This window comes from Notolepis coatsorum (assembly GCF_963971535.1).
Source record: "Notolepis coatsorum genome assembly, chromosome: 16".
NCBI lineage: Eukaryota > Metazoa > Chordata > Actinopteri > Aulopiformes > Paralepididae > Notolepis > Notolepis coatsorum.
This window is the reverse complement of record NC_140180.1, coordinates 30747064-30765213: the sequence shown is the minus strand read 5'-3', so window position 1 is coordinate 30765213 and position 18150 is coordinate 30747064. Positions and strand designations below refer to the sequence as shown.

The following is an 18150-nucleotide window of genomic DNA, read 5'->3' as shown; positions in this document are numbered from 1 at the left end:
ATGAAATTTGCGAAGGAGATGAGTGTGTGGCCCCACCCCTGCTTATGTAGGTAAGCGGATGGGGGTGTGGCCAGATGAATGCTGGCATGTAAAGGTACATGGTGGAATTTTGTATTCAGTGTATATACGCTGAAGCGAGATATATGCAGACAGGTGCTGAGCAAGCCATAACGACATAGAACTTCTCTTCTGCAATGTCATCTAGTACTCTTCGCTTTACAACAGTTACCTTTTTTGTCTCTATTAAGTTTAGGTTAGCATTGAAGAATACACAGTGATGGTCAGATATACTGTAGGTAATTCGATTACTGATACTTTATCAATGTTCAGCCTTGTGTCATCACTAAGTCTAGGGTGTTACCATGTTGGTGAGTGGGTTCATTTACATGTTGTATTAGCTCAAAGCTGTCCAGTAGGTTGGTAAGCTCAATAGCCTTGGGGTCGTTCTTCTTATTTATATGAATATTCAGATCTCCATGTATGACTAATATTTCACATCTAATGATACCGACTGAGATTAGCTCTGAGAATTCCTGCAGAAATATTGATGAGTATTTTGGTGGCCGGTACAATGTGACGATGGGCAAAGACAGTTCAGCTTTGAGCTCAATAGCAAGATATTCAAATGATGTAAATTCACCCATGTCAATGTCATTACATACAAACAATATAGATAAAATAGCGGCAAGCCCTCCCCCATTTCTATTTTGTCTGACCGATTCGCACAAGTAATGTAATTTAGCCAGGTCTTGACTAGGAACATGCATTGCAAATTCTTTTCAGTTATCAGATTATTGATTAGTAGTAGGCCAACATTAGGGATGGACCACTTTGATGGAGCTGGGGGCCAAAGAAAATCTTCTGTTGTCCCTTCAGCATGCACAACTCACATACACATACCAGTATGAAGGTAACCCTATGGTGTACAGTAATAAGCCTGACTGAATTTACTCCACAGTGCACACAAATTCACTTAGTGACCTTCAGTCAGCTTGTACAGACAGGCGCTTGACCCCATTGACTTTGCATTCGTTTGTGGCCAACTTATCGGGGTTAGCATGAGGAGCAGCATGGACTGCGTTGATAAAGGACCAATCAACAGCATCAGTGGTAAGTAGGAAATAGGGCCAGGCTTCCAGAATATCTCTTTAAGGTCAGGATATATTCTTCCACTGTGTGCCTGTGAAGCCCATTGAGACATATATGGTGATATTGAGCTATGCAAATAAATTTGACTCAATGTCAAAATGGACCTCTAATGGTTTCCAATCTCTAGGGTTCAATTGACAATGTTGTAGATACAGGAACCATTCGACTGTAGGAGGGAAGAGACAATTGTACACTATAAAAGAATCCAACATGCGGATTTATGGGTCTTAGATATGTTCAAGGTCATCACTTTCCATACACAGACTGAATACATTATGCACACTTATTGAAATGAAGCATCGTTTTCTTGCAGACCCGAGTGAAATTGGTGCTGGAGTCTGAATACCCATACAAGGCTGAGACGGGGATCTGCCATTTCTTTCCAAAGTCACATGGTGGTGTCGCTTTGAAAGACTTTGCTGCATATGATTTCAGGTAATAGACACATTTTCTATTGCTTTACCCCCCCCCCCCCCCCCCCAGAGTAAAAAATGAACATTGCCCCGCCAAAGCACGAGTCATGTGGAATTGTATGTTTCCCATACTTTCCAAGGCCGAGCAGTGGGTGGTATTAGTGTGGTGCCACTGACAAGCCTCTTGTTTACCCTGTCAACATGGACATGCATGGTTCAGCAGCACGCCGGCTCCTGACTCTCTGCCTGCCATGGAGGCCCAAAGGTTATTTTCAGCTTTACTGACTCAAAGCCTCTGTGTTTGTTTTAATATTCCAGACAACAGAGACACATGCTGAACGCAAACGTGACGCATCTTCTCCTTATTGTTCCATTTGATCCAAATTAGCGATAATAGCCGCGATATATTATATACGTTGTTCTGTCCGTCTGTTCATCCGTCTGTCCAATATTTAGATACATTATCTTTTTTTGTATCCACTTTTTCTCCTCTTTTTCAATTTTTTCTCCCATCCCAATTTCGCTGTGCCAATTCTCCCCTCCCCTGTCTTGCACGTTGCTCGCATATGCCCCCCACTGGCCGGTTGTAGGGAGGATAGAAGCCTTGCATCACGTGTCCCCTCCGATACACGAGGAGGCAGCCTGTCACATCTTTTCACCTGCCAGTGCGGACTCTCATTGGTGAGGTGTAACGTGTGGAAGGCTCACACTACTAAATTGTGTTTAGTATGAGATGGTGTTTGGCTGCTCAAGTCTGCTCAGACATGAAATTTGCCACAAATGAATTGATTATTATTAGACAACAGATATTACCCCAGTCGGCCAGGTAGCACTACTATAATTTCAGGTCAAGATTTTTAGAAGCCATAACTCCTGCGCCACAAGTTCGATTGACACGAACACGGTACATAAACCCAAGGGCATAGGTTTGATTTGGAAAGTGGTGGGGATGCAAATCGAATTTCACACGATTTTAACAAATAATAGTAAATAATAATCATAGGCGGCGGCTTAGAAAAACATTTGGGTAGGCAATATTTCGCGTGGAGCACGCACATTTTTTCCTTTTTTGTCAATAGACACACCCACTAGGCTATGCGAGGCAAGCCCATTAAGTGTTCAAATGAAGACATAATAATAGATTAACCATTGTCTTACCTTAATGCAGCGAAATGCGACGTTTTGTCTTGGCATCAATGATCTTTTCTGCTTTAACTTTGTCTGTGAGATCACTTTCAATGTGAAGCAGACTCCTGACGCATTGTTGTTCTTATAGCCAGTTTTGGATGTGATGTGCCTCATTGCTGAGAAAGACCGTTCACAACTTGAATCATGGATCATTTGGATCTCATCATGCTTTGAAAACAATGTACATACAGTTTACAGTAGCTCTAAAAAGTGTCCACAATTTGATGAACTCTGACTCTCATCATGTCCTCTTAGACTTAGAGCAAGCCCTGTATGGCAAGATAAAGCAACATACAGTGTCCGGTGATCCGTAGTTATGTCCGGGGGCAGCCCGGCGCAGCTTCTAAATTACTTTGTTTATATGTCTTGGAAAAATACTGTATATCCATTTTGCTTTTTGAAATTTTACTCAAAATAGCGCGCTGGTGCTCGCTACAAAGCCATCGGCGGGCGGAGATTCGGAATGCAGATGTTTGCTTTACTGCGGGATCAGGATGATCATATGAATGATGTGATTGGCTACATTATTTAACCTGAGCCTATGCATGATTGGTTACTGCCTGTACCTGGAATGTTAAACGCTGCCACCTAGCCGACTGACACCTTCGTCGTTGACACCTTGGCCAGCGGGCTGCAGCACATTATATTATATACATTTCAAGATTCCCAGGGTAGGCATAGCCTGGCCTACACTGTAAAAAATAAATGTTTTTTCACAGGAAATTCACTGTATTATTTTACAGATTACTTTAGTTTTTCTACTTTAAGTCTAAATGCCATACAAATACAGTAAATTACCTTTTATCAAAATATTAACCATTAAATAAAGGTTGTAATATGTAAATGTATTTGATTTGACTGTAATTTGACAGTACATTTACATTTACATTTAGTCATTTAGCTGACGCTTTTATCCAAAGCGACAGTAAGTATTTGGTAACCATTGATGCCAGACATTTACTGTTTTCTTGCAGCTTTTTTTCTTACAGTGTATTATACCCGCCGCCTATGATAATAATTCATCTTGGCATTCAAAAGGTTTCAGGAAACTATTTTTAAAAGTGCCATAATCATCCATGCTAGTCGCCGTCCATACCATTATAGTCACTTCAAGTCGTCACTCATTCCCACGTCAATGGGAGGCCTGGTTAAAGGATCACACATCTCTCCCTCATTTGTCTCCTGCAGTATCTCATGGAGACTTGTCCTTTCTTCATCTCCTCACTTCAAAGTTTCCACGATCTAAAGTTGCCCAGGTTACGTCAGTTCCTTGCTGTGTGCAATTACATCCCTCTCACGATTCCGGTTCCATGCGTGTTTCATGGTCTCCCATGGCGACGGCAAATTGAACGGGTATATATAGCAGTGGCATGAATTACCAGAGAAAAAGCTGGTTGAATACAAAGCTTCAACTGTACAGTATATGAATCTTTGTATCCGTATGACCAATAGCCTACCACCATGCCTATAGCATGAAGAAACTGAATCTTGTGAGCAAAATAATTCATAGTCATATAATCCAAGCTATATTGAGTTTCCTATAGTTGGGAATCTCGGGATATAAACATTCCCTAGCCATTTCAAAAGGGATAGGGCATTTACATGCACAAACTCATAGATGCAATCTCCTGAATTATTAATGTGAACCTGACTCACATCAATGAGCTCAATGCCGTATGGCATTCCAATACAAACGTGTTATAACAGAGATACCTATAGTTAAAGATGCATTTCATTTACTAAACAGACCAAGCCAATAATCACCAAAGTATAGCCCTAGCCTGAATTATACTGTAGCTCTAGCCTTTCCCAGGCACCTCCACACAATCCAAAGCAAACAAAGATAATACCCTACGTGTCTGTCAATAGGCTTACACAAAGACATAAGTAGACCTAAAGCTAATAGAATTATGTGCTCAACTACGAACGCGGGTGCTCCTCAATAGGTAACATTAGCCCAGTATGCATCATGCATAACAGCAGAGCACACAGACAAACACTCTTTTGTCTCTCTTTAACCGCACTTCATACTAAATGGTAGGCTAGGCAATGGGACATATACTGGCTAGAGTTTTACTAGAGTTTTCAACACTACGCACAATGAATGTCTTACCAGAAGAAGGTGCCTCTTTTTACAGCTGTCCTATAGTTACAGTGACAGTTTTGCAGTCAGATTGTCCTAGATGCAGCAGGGCCAATAATAATCCTCCTCAAAACAGAGACATTTTTGTTTCGAGATTGCTGAAGGCAGAGTCCACACCAGCAGGAATTGTTAAAAACACTTTGAGCAGTGTCCCTAGCTAAGTTAACGTCGCCATGGTGTTTCAGCTGAATTCTCATCTGGGCCACTTTTTGGTCGTCATTCTGCTGGGCAGCACGCATTTTCCATCAGGGCCTCAGGGCCTAGCTGGCATATTTGTTTTTGTAAATGTTCTTCTCAATGCAGTAATTTGGGTACAATCTGGGCCAGCTACCTGTCAGGTGCCTGTGTCAGGCGCTCTTATCACAATCCCACAGCGTGATAAATCAGATCTACCAATGTTTTAGTAAAAGAAACACAGCATAATACTTTTATACAGTATGTAATATGTATAACAATAAGTTAGAACAACACATTACAAAAGATAATGAATTCTGTGTTATAAAAGCAAGAACAAAAAGTCCTCGCTGAGGCACAGATGGGATGCCTGTGTGTTCTGTTTTCCTTTTTGCACACTGCCACTCACACAGCTGCTGCCACTCACACAGCTGCGTGTCAGGGAGGCGGGAGCAATAGGAACTCTATTCCTCCTCCAGTGGGAACGTGAGGGAGCCAATGGGACCCATATTTGATATAAACACATAATGCAATTAATATCAAATTAGTGGTGGGGACAATTTCAGGTAATCGAAAAGTGGTAGGGACATGGCCATGCATACAGTATACCCAGTTATCTTTGTTCTACAACTTTGCCTATACAGTAGGTCCACCAATCTGCCATGTTGGATTTTCTATTCATTATGCATTGTTTTGAAAAACGTTCTCAATCCCTGACCCATCAACACCAAGTGTGGAAGAAAGCAAAAGTATTCATATAGATTAGGGCTGTCCTCGAATAGTCAACTAATTGATCGAAAGGAGCCATAGTCAATGCTTAGTTGAATGCAAAAAAAGAAATTTTTTAATATAGGCTATATATATATATATATATATATAAAAATATCACTCTTTCCAAAAGCAAAGAGGCCTAGAAGCGTGGCTAACACTAATGGCGCGCATACAAGAGTGGCTAACTGCCTAAGAAAACGGGCACAGAGGCACTGAAAGAGGATTTCACCCATCTAATGATTCAGTCGACTCCTTCAGACATTAAGCACCCCTATAGCCCAAATGGAATGATACAAAAAAATATATATATATTTATAGTAGACTACCAGTACAAATCCTATACACTATACAAATCCTTAGTCGGGGACAGCCTTAGTCTCTTTTTATTACATTTTACATTTACAGTCATGCCTCAACAAGGCATTGTGATGTCTGAAAATAAATAAAAGAACTACACCTGACAGTGAATAAATAAATAAATAAGTAAATAAATAAGAACTAAACCCAATCACGCAGATATAGCTACAATGGAATATAATGGACACATCTACATTCTGCTCTCAGCACACCCCATTCCTTTCATATGCTATATATTTACCATGTTCTCTGTTGTTATTATTTATTGTAGGTTTTATTTGTATTTTTTGACATTGCTTATTAAAGAAACATGCCACTGCTCATCTTGCCCAGACAACAGACATGGGCAAAACAGAGTCCATTCTCTTCGGTTCAAATAACAAACTCAGCAAGACCGACGGCTTCTCAGTTACAGTGGGTGACAATATTGTCACAAGGAAAGATGAAATTACCTACCTGGGTTCCATCCTAGAGGCAAATCTTTCCTGTGACAAAATGGCATCCAATGTAATAAAAAAAAGTCAACCAACGAACTCGATTCTTGTACCGGATCTCCTCTCTGGTAAACAAGAATACCCTGAAGACTCTGGCAGGAGCACTCATTCAAGGGTACTACGACTATGCTTGCACCTCATGGTACCAAAGCACCTCAAAGGCACTAAAAACAAAATTACAAACATCTCAAAACAAACTGGTCAGACTACTGCTTGACCTTACTCCTAGAACCCACCTCACCCCTGCCCACTTTGACAACCTAGGATGGCTTAGAGTAGACGACAGAGTACAGCAACTTGCAATGGGCCTGGTCTACAAGATACACTACACGACCAAGGTACCCATGTACATGTCAAAATACTTCCCAAAGGTCAGTGAATACCATGATCACAACACCAGAGACCAGGCAAGACCCCCCGCATTTCATTGTATACTTGTATGCCGTGACAAATAAAACTCTTGACTTGACAGAGGGAGCTCCACAAATCATGTTAAACCCAGATTCGGCTCAAACAAGGGACTAAACACGTTTCGCAATTATGCCACATCAATGTGGAACGTCCTACCCAAAGCTGTAAAGGAATGTGAATCACTACCCACTTTCAAAACCACTCTCAAAGAACACCTACGGGAGACTGCAATTCGAAACTGGCCCCTGTAATGTACAGTTTTGCTTGTACAGTTGTACAGATATTTGGAATGGTGATCAGGAATTGGAATAATCTTTTTGGATAACATCTGATCTCAGGTAAGGAATTATTTTACCAGTCTTAGGATAATCAGAGCTGTTTTCACAGATATATCAGCGTTTGCCCTATGCGTGTGTGTGTGTGTGCGCGGTGATCGCTGATGAGGAAATGAGAGAATCGATTTTTCAGCCCGCCTCTATAGCGTGCATAAGTACACATATACTATCGATAATCTAGCGTTTATTTGAAAACGATTCATAAATAGGCCGAAAAATGACAACGTTTTTGTGTATGCTAGAATATTCCAGTAAATTCCTTTTATCACGGAATCTATATATTTTCCTGAAAAACGAGGGCTTTTCAAAATGCTATAAAACGAAAATGAACGGATTAAAAAAACAATCCGTTTCGACCATGTTGACTGCAAACAAGTCATTGATAAGCGACAGGCAGATTAGACACATAGCCATAATGTAAGACAGAGGTTCACAACACAGAGGCCCTCTACAGGAAGGGACAGAGCAGGCTGTTCTTCCTGAGGAGACTCAGGTCCTTCAATGTGTGCAACAGACTGCTGCAGTCTTTTTACCAGTCTTTTGTGGCCAGCATCCTCTTCTATGCTGTGGCATGCTGGGGAGGCTACATCAACTCAAGGGACACCAACAAGCTCAACAAGCTGGTGAGGAAGGCTAGCTCCGTGGTGGGAGTCGAGCTACCTAGACTTGAGGTGATGGCAGAGAGGGGGATGATAAGGAAGCTGGCTGCCATCATGGAGAAACCCTACCACCCCCTCTACGACGAGCTAGTCAAGATGAGAAGCTCGTTCAGCCACAGACTCATTCCCCCCCGACACTCAACTAACCGCCTCGGACAGTCCTTCATACCAGCGGCCATCAGGCTCCACAACAGTGGGCAGCGACTAGCAGCCTCCAGGCTCCACAACAGGGGGCAGCGACAGCGACTGCTACCAGACATTGACCTGGGACTTATAGGAACCCAAGGAGGACAACTTTTGATTGATTGAATAGTTTATTGGTTTAGAATGGAAAATCACACATATACATTTGATCACAATATGAAACAGGTATACATTTTCTCCATTTACCACCTACACTACCTTAGGCTTACTGCACCTTAGGTGGATACTGTGATACTGTGAATAATGTATATTCAGTGGATACCGTGATACTGTGAATAATGTATACTCAGTAGATAGTAAATTATAACACTACCTTAGGCATACTGCACCTTATGTGGCACTGTGAATAATGTGAATATTTCTTCAGCTAGTCAGATAGTAAATTATATTGACCATATTGACCAAATTGTTTACACTGCCTGTGTTGTTTTTACTACCTGTACACTGTGTTGTTTTTACTACCTGTACCCCCCCCCCTCCCCCATGCTGCTATGATGCCTGAATTTCCCCAAGGGGATCAATAAAGGAATATCTTATCTTATCTTATCTTATCATTGAAGTGGGTGCTGGCATTTAACCATGTTTCCCATGTTAATGGCTGGCACTCAAACTGTTAACAATTGTATGTATTGAGCTGTACTGTACTGTACCCATTCTGCAATATGTTAATAAAGTTTTCAATCAATCAATCAACCAATTCAATCACGTGCTGTCCAAGTCCGACAAGCGATTAATTGCATGGATGTAGGATGAATAAAGCCTTTAAACATGAATTTGCCTTACTTGATTTTGTCACTATTATTAGTCTCTCAATAACACATCACTTCAGGAAATTGTGCCTTTTATTTGAGCCACAAGTGCTTCCATCACCACCGCAGTCCTCTCCTGGCTGTTAGCGAACCTCTCGAGGCTGTTGGCGACCCTCTCCTGGCTCAGCATCGCCTGGACCATGTTGCCACGGGCACTGGGTGCACGCGTGGCACCACTGGTGGACGGTCAGGCTGAGGGGCACAGGGGGCAGCGCTGGTGGACAGGGGGCAGCGCTGGTGGATGGTCGGGCTGAGATGTAATTTTCTACATGTCATTTGTACTCTGGTTAGATGCCAAACTTATTTCCGTTGTATTGTACTTGTACTGTATAATGACAATACATTTGAATCTAATCTAATTTTGATCAGTCGCAAATCGCTTCCGCACTACCTGTTGAATACAGGGGTCAGCACTGCACAGATGCAATGCTGCGCCTCTCGCTTCCGTTTACACCGCTTATAAGGAGCTGGTGGGGCGTGTCTGTATGCAAATTCAGGTGTACGAGAACGTGCTTCGAGTTTAAGAATGAGTGACGTACTTCATTTTGGCAACTTAAGAGAACCTCTCCATGCGGTGATGACTCCGGGGGTGACTATCGTAGGTTTTTTCTTACAAACTTCCTACAAGGTTATTTACGAGGAAACTTACGAGAATGTTTATGCATGAGGTCCATTGAGAGTAATATATATAATATATAAATATATACAATATCATGTCAAATGTAGCACTCTGCTTTTGCATTTTTGCAAAGAATGTATCTTGTCATTTTCAATATCTACCTCTTTACACACGTGCTGCATCTACCTACCATTCTGTTCTATCTATTCTATATCTATTACCGGTATGTGTCATTGTCATTTAGCTATTTACCCCCTCGTGGGACAATGAAATGACCTGAATTGGACGTAAAGATTAGGAAACATGCAACATTTTATGGTATGAAAGTGAGCCATGATGTCGGTGACACCACGTTCACCAGGGAGAAGAACAGGTGGTTTCACAATACCGTCTACTCCAGGTCACAAAACAGGTCACCGCTTGTCAAGCACTATCTTACAGTACATGCATGTTTATTTGTACAGCACTGTAGACCTTCATTATGGATGTCACGACGGTCGGATACTGTGCTCACATACCCGTAAAACTACTCCAATACTACTACTCAGTTTGTTAAGGAAAACACACAATTGAATGTTAAAATTTTATTGTAATATATATTATTTGATATAATTTAATTTTATATGTAAGGGATAATGTATAGCTACGAGGTCATTGTCGCAAAATAATTGACCGACACGTAGTTTAAAATACCGAGCCGCCTCGGCGAGGTGTTTTAAACGTCAGTGAAGGTCAATTATTTTGCGATGATGACCGAGTAAAGCTATACATTATCCCGCTTATTACATGGCTAACTTACTAACAATATACCTAATTCATTTGACAAATCGCAGTTCTGTGGCTCTGTCAGCCCAAATAAAGTGATTATTATTATCGCGGGCAGCCTCTGTTCTGGCTCCGCTGTAATCGTCACACACACTCCGCTGTCAGTGCAGCCGCGGCAGGTGTGTCTGATTTGCTGCACTGATGTGGGCTTGATTGCGAACAGCTGCGCACATCGGTCATTATTGTCCCACAGCGGTCATTATTGTGTAATAATGACCGCTGTCGGGGGGCTATTGACCAATCACAAGCAAGCATTTCGACGAATGTGAAAACGCCATGTAATAATAATATATAACATGATGCCGTTGCTGACATTTCAAGGTAAAATGTGTAATAAAACACAAGATACTTGTGCTCAAACCTTATCATTAGGGCACGAGTATCTTGTGTTTTATTATACATTTTACCTTGTATATTTCATTTGTTACAGTCAGAAAGTGAGGAACATCTGATGAAAATAAAACATGTTTTCAAAGTCATTGTTAGAAAAGTAATGGTATTATTAAGTACGCCTACTCATATTGGTACTCCATATAAGCAAGTACCCAATTGTAAGTACTGTACTTTTTTAAATTTCTTTATTGGGAATAAGCCCTTGAGATGGACCATCTCGTTTTCAAGGGGGTCCGCAAAGACAAAATACAGAATTATTATATTTTGACAATCTTATATAAAAACCAACAACAACATAATAAACAACACCAACCAAATAAAAAATAAAAGCGTACAACAGTAACATGACAACAACATAAACAACAGCAACGACACATCACATTATGGGTTCATAGATCTGTCATTATGATGTTGAGGTCAAAAGCATGAACAGATCGTCTCACAGTGAGAGGACAGCATAGTTTTAAACAATTTAAAAGATGGTATTGAACGGATGTGGACAGGTAGACAATTCCAGTCGGATGGAGCTTTAAACATAAAATATTTCTTTACCAGCTGATTTAAAGGTTTTTGGAACAGAAAAAAAGTGTTGAGTACAATGATGACGTTGATAATTGAAAATAAAAGGTACCACATACTGTTTAAGGTATTGAGTATAATTAAAATAAATACATTTAAAAATAAACTGTAACCAATGTTGTTGTTGAGAAGGGAAGTTGAGATTTTTGTACATAATACAATGATGAGTAGTATATAAGATAAGATAAGATATTCCTTTATTGATCCCATTGTGGAAATGCAGGCATCATAGCAGCATGGTAAGGGGGGGGGGGGGGGGGTACAGGTAGTATAATTATAGTACAGTGGAGAAGTAAAAAATAAAATAGAATAAAAAAGCAGTGTAAACAATATAACAATTCAATATAATTAACTCTGGACATGTGCATATGGGCAACAAGGTGCGAGATGAGGGTATGTATGCCCTCTCAGTTATATTTGCCCTACAATAAATATGAGCAGCCAAGAACGGAAGGTCATTGATGAAAATAGAAAACAAAAGTGGACCTAAAGTTGAGCCTTGCGGCACACCTCATTGCTGCACTGTTAGATTTGAATTGTTACCTTGTATTGCTACACAATGGGCTAGATCCACAAAGAATGGATTGCACTGTGCTAATTGCACCCTTATTTACAATTCATTATGAATTGAAAATGGGGGACCCTGATGTAAACAAGACGAAAGTCTTTCTCTGGTCTGCATCCCCTTAACAATTGTGTGTATTGAGCCGTACTGTATTCTACCCATTCTGCAATCTGTTAATAAAATGTTCATTCAATCAATAACCTGCGGGGTGATAATGAATAATCATAATGAATTCTAAGTAAGGGTGCAATTAGCACCGTGCAATCCATTCTTTGTGGATCTAGCCCAATGTTTTCTGTTGTGAAGATAGGAGTTAAACCACAGTAGAGCATTACGTGAAAGACCAATAGAATAAAGTTTGTCCAAGAGAAGATAGTGATCGACTAGATCAAATGCTTTAGTTAAATCAATAAAGATTGCAAGATTGAATATGTCGTTTGTAAGTTTTAATAAAGCAGTAGTTGTAGAGTGATCTGAACGAAGACCGGACTGGAAAGGAGATAAAAGATTGTGTTTAGTGAGATAGTCTGACAATTGTTTGTAAATACATTTTTCAAAAATCTTTGCTATAGAGCAGATTATGGAAATTGATCTGTTATCCAATTCTCTGCCGGTTTTGTGCAAGGGAGTGATACGTGAGCATTTCCAAATAGAGGGTATTTCACAAGTAGATAAAGACAAATTAAAAAGATCACAGAGTGGATACATCAGACTGTGTTAAGCTAGTTTAAGAAATCTGTTTTGAATGCCATCTAACCGGGCTGCTGCTCACTTTGGGATCATTAATGGCATTAAGAACTTCAATAGGTGTGATTTTCCTGAAGTAGAAGGAGCTGTAACATGGTGGTGTATTGAATGGCACAGCGAAATGATCAGGCGTTGTTGGAATGCAGACAGAGGATAAATTATGGTTAAAAGCGTGAGCAACTAAAAAAGGATCATGTAATATTGTGTTATTTAGTTTTAGCTGATTACGAACTGTTTTATCTGGTGCAAAAAAATCCTAAATTGTTTAAGATTTATAAAATCCTGAGTGAGAGAATCTTTATAATAATTAGATTTGGCATTTCTAGTCATAGTTTTACTTTTATTTCTCAGCAATGTATATTTTTCCCATTCCTCAGGATCATTTGTCCTGCGAAATGAGGCCCAGGCCTTATCTCTCTGCTTGAAGATGCTAATTAGTTCAGATGTAACCCAAGGAAGATGGATGCCCTTAATCTTAATAGTTTTAAAAGGAACATGATTATCAATTAGCTGAGTTAGGTTCACATTTCGAATAGTGTTTTTAACATTCTTAGAGGATTTGTCCAACCAGTTCTTATTAAAGTCACCAAGTATTATAAGTACATTTTTATCTTTGGTTGAATTTATGGAGGAAATAATGCAATTGAATGATTCAGCAGGAGCTGAAGGAGGTCTATAAATGTTTCCAATGGTTATGGACTTGTTCTCATGGAGAATGACCTTAACAGAAATGCTCTCAGAATGTACAGGCTCAGCTGTAGTGCCTCTATCAGCTCTGTATAGTATATAAATTAGTTAGTTAATTTGATTTCATTATTAGATATGATGTTGGTGAGCCAGGTTTCTGATAAAGTAATTACATGAGGTTTGTGCTGTTCAACCCATAACCTAAGGTAGGTACAATTTTGTGTACAAGGCTCTTTTGCACTATCCAGATTGACATTTAATGTTTAAATTTGTTCCATCATTAATCCAACATAAATCACAGATCCACAGAGATAATGTGCTAAGCTTGAAAATAGAACAGACATTAATAACATATACACAGGACAACATAAACCACATCACAAGAGTAATTTGAAATAAAAACTATTGAGAGTAACAACAATGGGTTGCAGCCCAACACCTACATGACACAGAACAAATAAACACAGACAGACAGAGAAAAAAACTAAAAGACAAGAGAACAAAAATTAAGAAGACCAATCCATTTACCCATGACCCCATAGGCCCAAAGAGTTTGGTGATTAGCCTAAGGTTAACAATACCAACTGTTCCCTAGCCAGAAATTAGATAGGCAAAGAGATAGAGAAAAAAAAGAAAAGGGAGAAACGAATTACTGTAATCCTGTCGGAAGTCTTTCACTGATTGTCATGGCAATGGAGACGAGACACGTGGATGACATCATGTGTACTTGGTCTGAAAACAAGTGTTATCATCCCTAACCTTCATACCACGCTCTTTGGACGCTGTGACCGTTTGAATTAACATGTCATTCATGGTGATTCCTGGCATGGATGTCAGAGGTTAGAATTTCAAGGTTATTGAATTTGGCCTAACGAATGTCTCTCCTCAGGTTTCTGTGTCTCATCAACTGCTTTAACCCTGAGTAACCTCTATTCATCAAACGCAACACAATGACGCACATTTTAATGAAGTTATTCATTAAGTAATGTCCAAATGCGCCAGTAGATGAAGTAATACATTATACATTGCATAACTCCGACCTCGGTACCGGTGAAACTCGACTACTCACACAAACAGAAGAAGCTAGTAACCGGACGTAAATTAGACGAGGACCACACAAAAAAGCAAACACAGATAGAATACAGAACATGGGACTGGATTTACTTACATTCCACTTAACCGGTGGCGGCTGGCCACTAGGGGCGCTCGGGCGCCGACCCCCCTGGTGAACCCTGGTTAAAAGAGAGAACAACAAGAAATATTTATTTTTTGTTTTTTGTTTTATAGCCCTATAAATAATATAAAGATGTTTAAAATGAATAATATTTACTCATTTTAAGTATGTTTGTGTTTCCAATGCACAATATAACGTTAATATATCAAATAAAAATAATCGTTTTCCTGAACAGGAAGTGACTCACTGTCGCATAGCCGCATTTCTCCTAGCCGTATTTCTCTCGGCCCGGGCTAGACGCAATAGCGCTCTGAGTGCGCGTGCACGATGTGCACTGTTTCATCGCTGTATCCGTCGCAGCCAATCAGTGCGTAACTCGCTGTGCATTGAAATATGATGTATTATGTTGGAAGCCGGGCGCGATTTGAAGCGGTCTAGGCAAGCAGCCTTAGCAGTTTTTTTTTTTGTATTTTATTTTTTTATTATTTTTTAAACAAACACATAAACAAACATGACAACACACGATAAGATATACAAGCATTAGTTGTCAGTGCACATCCAATGAAATCACATTTTAGTTAATTGTCTTATATAGGATATACCCCTAATAACTGTTATCTAAAAACCTACACACATATGCTCCAGCTCGAACCCCCCCCTCCCGGACCCCACCTTGGATAGTACCTCCATTATCCCTCGCACCTAACCAGACACTACCATTATAAGCTAGCTTTTATTCTCTCCACCACTTCTAACCACATTGACATTTTGGATTCATTGAGACCCAGAATTCTTGCTGTAGATATTTCTTGATAAATCACATCGAGATATGTAAGAAACCAAACTTTCCGGCACATTTTTTCCGGTTGAAACCAGCGTGATGCGATCAGCTTTTTAGCTACTGTGATACCCGATAAAACCAATCTCTTTAGCTGTGGATTTACTGCAAACTCAAAAACATCATTCAATAGTAATACCGAGGGGTGTACAGGTATATTCCAAGATACGAGTTTTGATAATTGTTGGGTCACATCTTTCCAGAATGTCTTAACTGGTGGGCAGTCCCAATACATGTGCATAAATGTCCCTTCGTCCCCATTTGTACATTGGGAGCATTTGGAGTCTTATCCTTAGCAGTTTTTTTAATTTCCGTAGCCGCATTTCGCGGAGACGCTCTCTGATTGGCCGACGTCAGTTTTTACACTGGTTAAGCCACTCTTCGTTCGAAGTAGGTTAAGGACAACTTAGGTAACGTTAGAGTTTGTCTTAGAGCGTGACAGCAAGTTCTTTCGACGGTTAAGCTTAGGCACTCTTTCAAAGTTGGTTAAGGTTAGAGTTTGTCTTAGAGCATGGTGATAGAACGCCAGGTAGTTTGCAGGCTGTTCGACGCGGAAATGGGCAAAGACACTCATTAATTGAATTCATCACAGTACTGTTGTGTTGTGCTAACAAGCTAATCTGGATGCAGTCTGGACAGAGTGGATAACTGGATATACATCAACAGTCTGGGGACAACAGTGACAAAAGCCCTCCTCCTCACCTGGTGATAGTTGTACTGTAACTGTACCTACTTAAATATCCGTATGCTTTTGGTTTCACCGACGCTCTCTGACGCACACAGTAGTGTGTGGTTTTGCGATGCGTGTGCACGCGCGTGTTTGTGTGCAGTGTGGCATTGTGCCTTGGTACATGTACATTTTTGGTATCGATCGACCCCCCAGGAGAAAAATTCATGAGCCGCCACTGCACTTAACATAAGCCCCTCCCCCAGATTGTGTGCTGTTACTTTTCATGTGTCTGTGGTTGTTGTTCTCCAGTGGCCAGGAGGAGGCCATGAGGGCCCAGCTGGTGAAGCACGGCCCCTTGTCCGTAACCGTGGACGCCATCAGCTGGCAGGACTACCTCGGTGGCATCATCCAGCACCACTGCTCCAGTCACCAGCCCAATCACGCCGTGCTGGTTGTTGGATATGACACCACCTCGGGTACATATGTATAGGCTACACTTACTGTCCATAAACAAAGCGCTATCGGTGTTGAATTGAAATATTTGTTGTTTTTTTAGTCGGTTCATTTGATAGCGACAATGCACATTAAAGGTATTCAATGGAGATTTCGATTTTTGAGATTAGTTGATTAATGTAGCGCTACAGAGCACGGTAAGAGAAAAGAGCTCCCTGGAAATTGATAAGATAAGGTATTCCTTTATTGATCCCCTTGGGGGAAATTCAGGCATCATAGCAGCATGGGGGGGGGGGGGGGGGTACAGGTACATGGTAATAGCAGACATAATAAAGGTAATAAAATGATAGTACAGTAGAAAAGTTTAAATAGGCATTGTAAACAATAACAATATAATTAGCTCTGAGAATACCCATATGAGCAAGTAGACAGTGTAATCAAGTTGCTGATGAGGGTCTGTATGCCCCATCAGTTATATTATGCATTACAATACATATGGTTACAATAGACACTCGAATCTATATGAATGAATGAATGAAGTTTATTTCGAGCCATTTAGCATGTACAAAAAACAACAACACACAAATCAAATTACAAGTTGGCCGAAAAGGTTAGGGCTGAAGCTACAAGCTTGTAAATGCCCTAACCCAGTGCATCATCTTAAATGTATCGTTGATCTTCGTTATCAACAAAAATATATAATAATTAACAACAATCAGCAATAAAAAAAATTAACAATTGATCTAATCAATTTTATTCGAAACACATGGTTAACCATCCACGGCATACTTCTCAAGAATAAGTTGTTTGTACTTCCTTTTGAAATTAGCAGTATTTTTACTTTCTTTTAACTCCTCTGATATACTATGAGTAAGTAAGTATACAGTATACACAGGTAGTGTGTGTCTTGTGTTCTTCCAGCACATGCGCGGGGATGCGCACGCGCCACAGGGTAGGGTCGAACACAAAGAGAATGCACTGGAGGCGTGTGAGCAGGCTCCTGTGCTTCAAATTGATATTGCTCTAATATATGCTCTATATTCATATTCATGCGCCCTCGTTTTCAATTACGTTGAGCACACATACATAATGAATACATGATAAATGCAATGAATATACAATAAATGCATAATAGAGTTTGTACAATCAGTTAAAACAACTGCAGATTACGGTGGAATGGTTGGCGATTAAGGACTTAAACTGTCCAAAGGATACCAAGGTATTGCGTTTTAGAGTTTGTTGTAAGATGTTCCACGTGTCAGGAGCACAGAAGCTAAAAGCAGATTTCCCAAGTACAGTACAAACTCTAGGTGCTTTAAGTGTGAGCCAATCATTGGATCGTCTACCATAAGGTCCAGATGTCCACTCCAATAGCGAAGTGAGCTAATTTGGGCAATCTCCAATAATGGCTTTAAATAGAAACGGATGCCAATGCAGCTCTCGCCTCTCTGCTATAGGGAGGACCATCCAACCCCATTATACAGGACACAATG

The 18150-nt window shown here is 40.3% G+C and overlaps 1 protein-coding gene across 1 annotated transcript in view; it reads left to right on the top strand.

Moving 5' to 3' along the window:
- Positions 1–18150, top strand: part of ctso (cathepsin O) — a 37554-nt gene that overhangs the window by 14508 nt on the left and 4896 nt on the right. Inside the window, exons 5-6 of the mRNA XM_084331847.1 lie at positions 1463–1584; positions 16514–16680. Coding sequence (XP_084187973.1) covers positions 1463–1584; positions 16514–16680 — 289 coding nt within the window. The remainder of the gene's footprint in view (positions 1–1462; positions 1585–16513; positions 16681–18150) is intronic.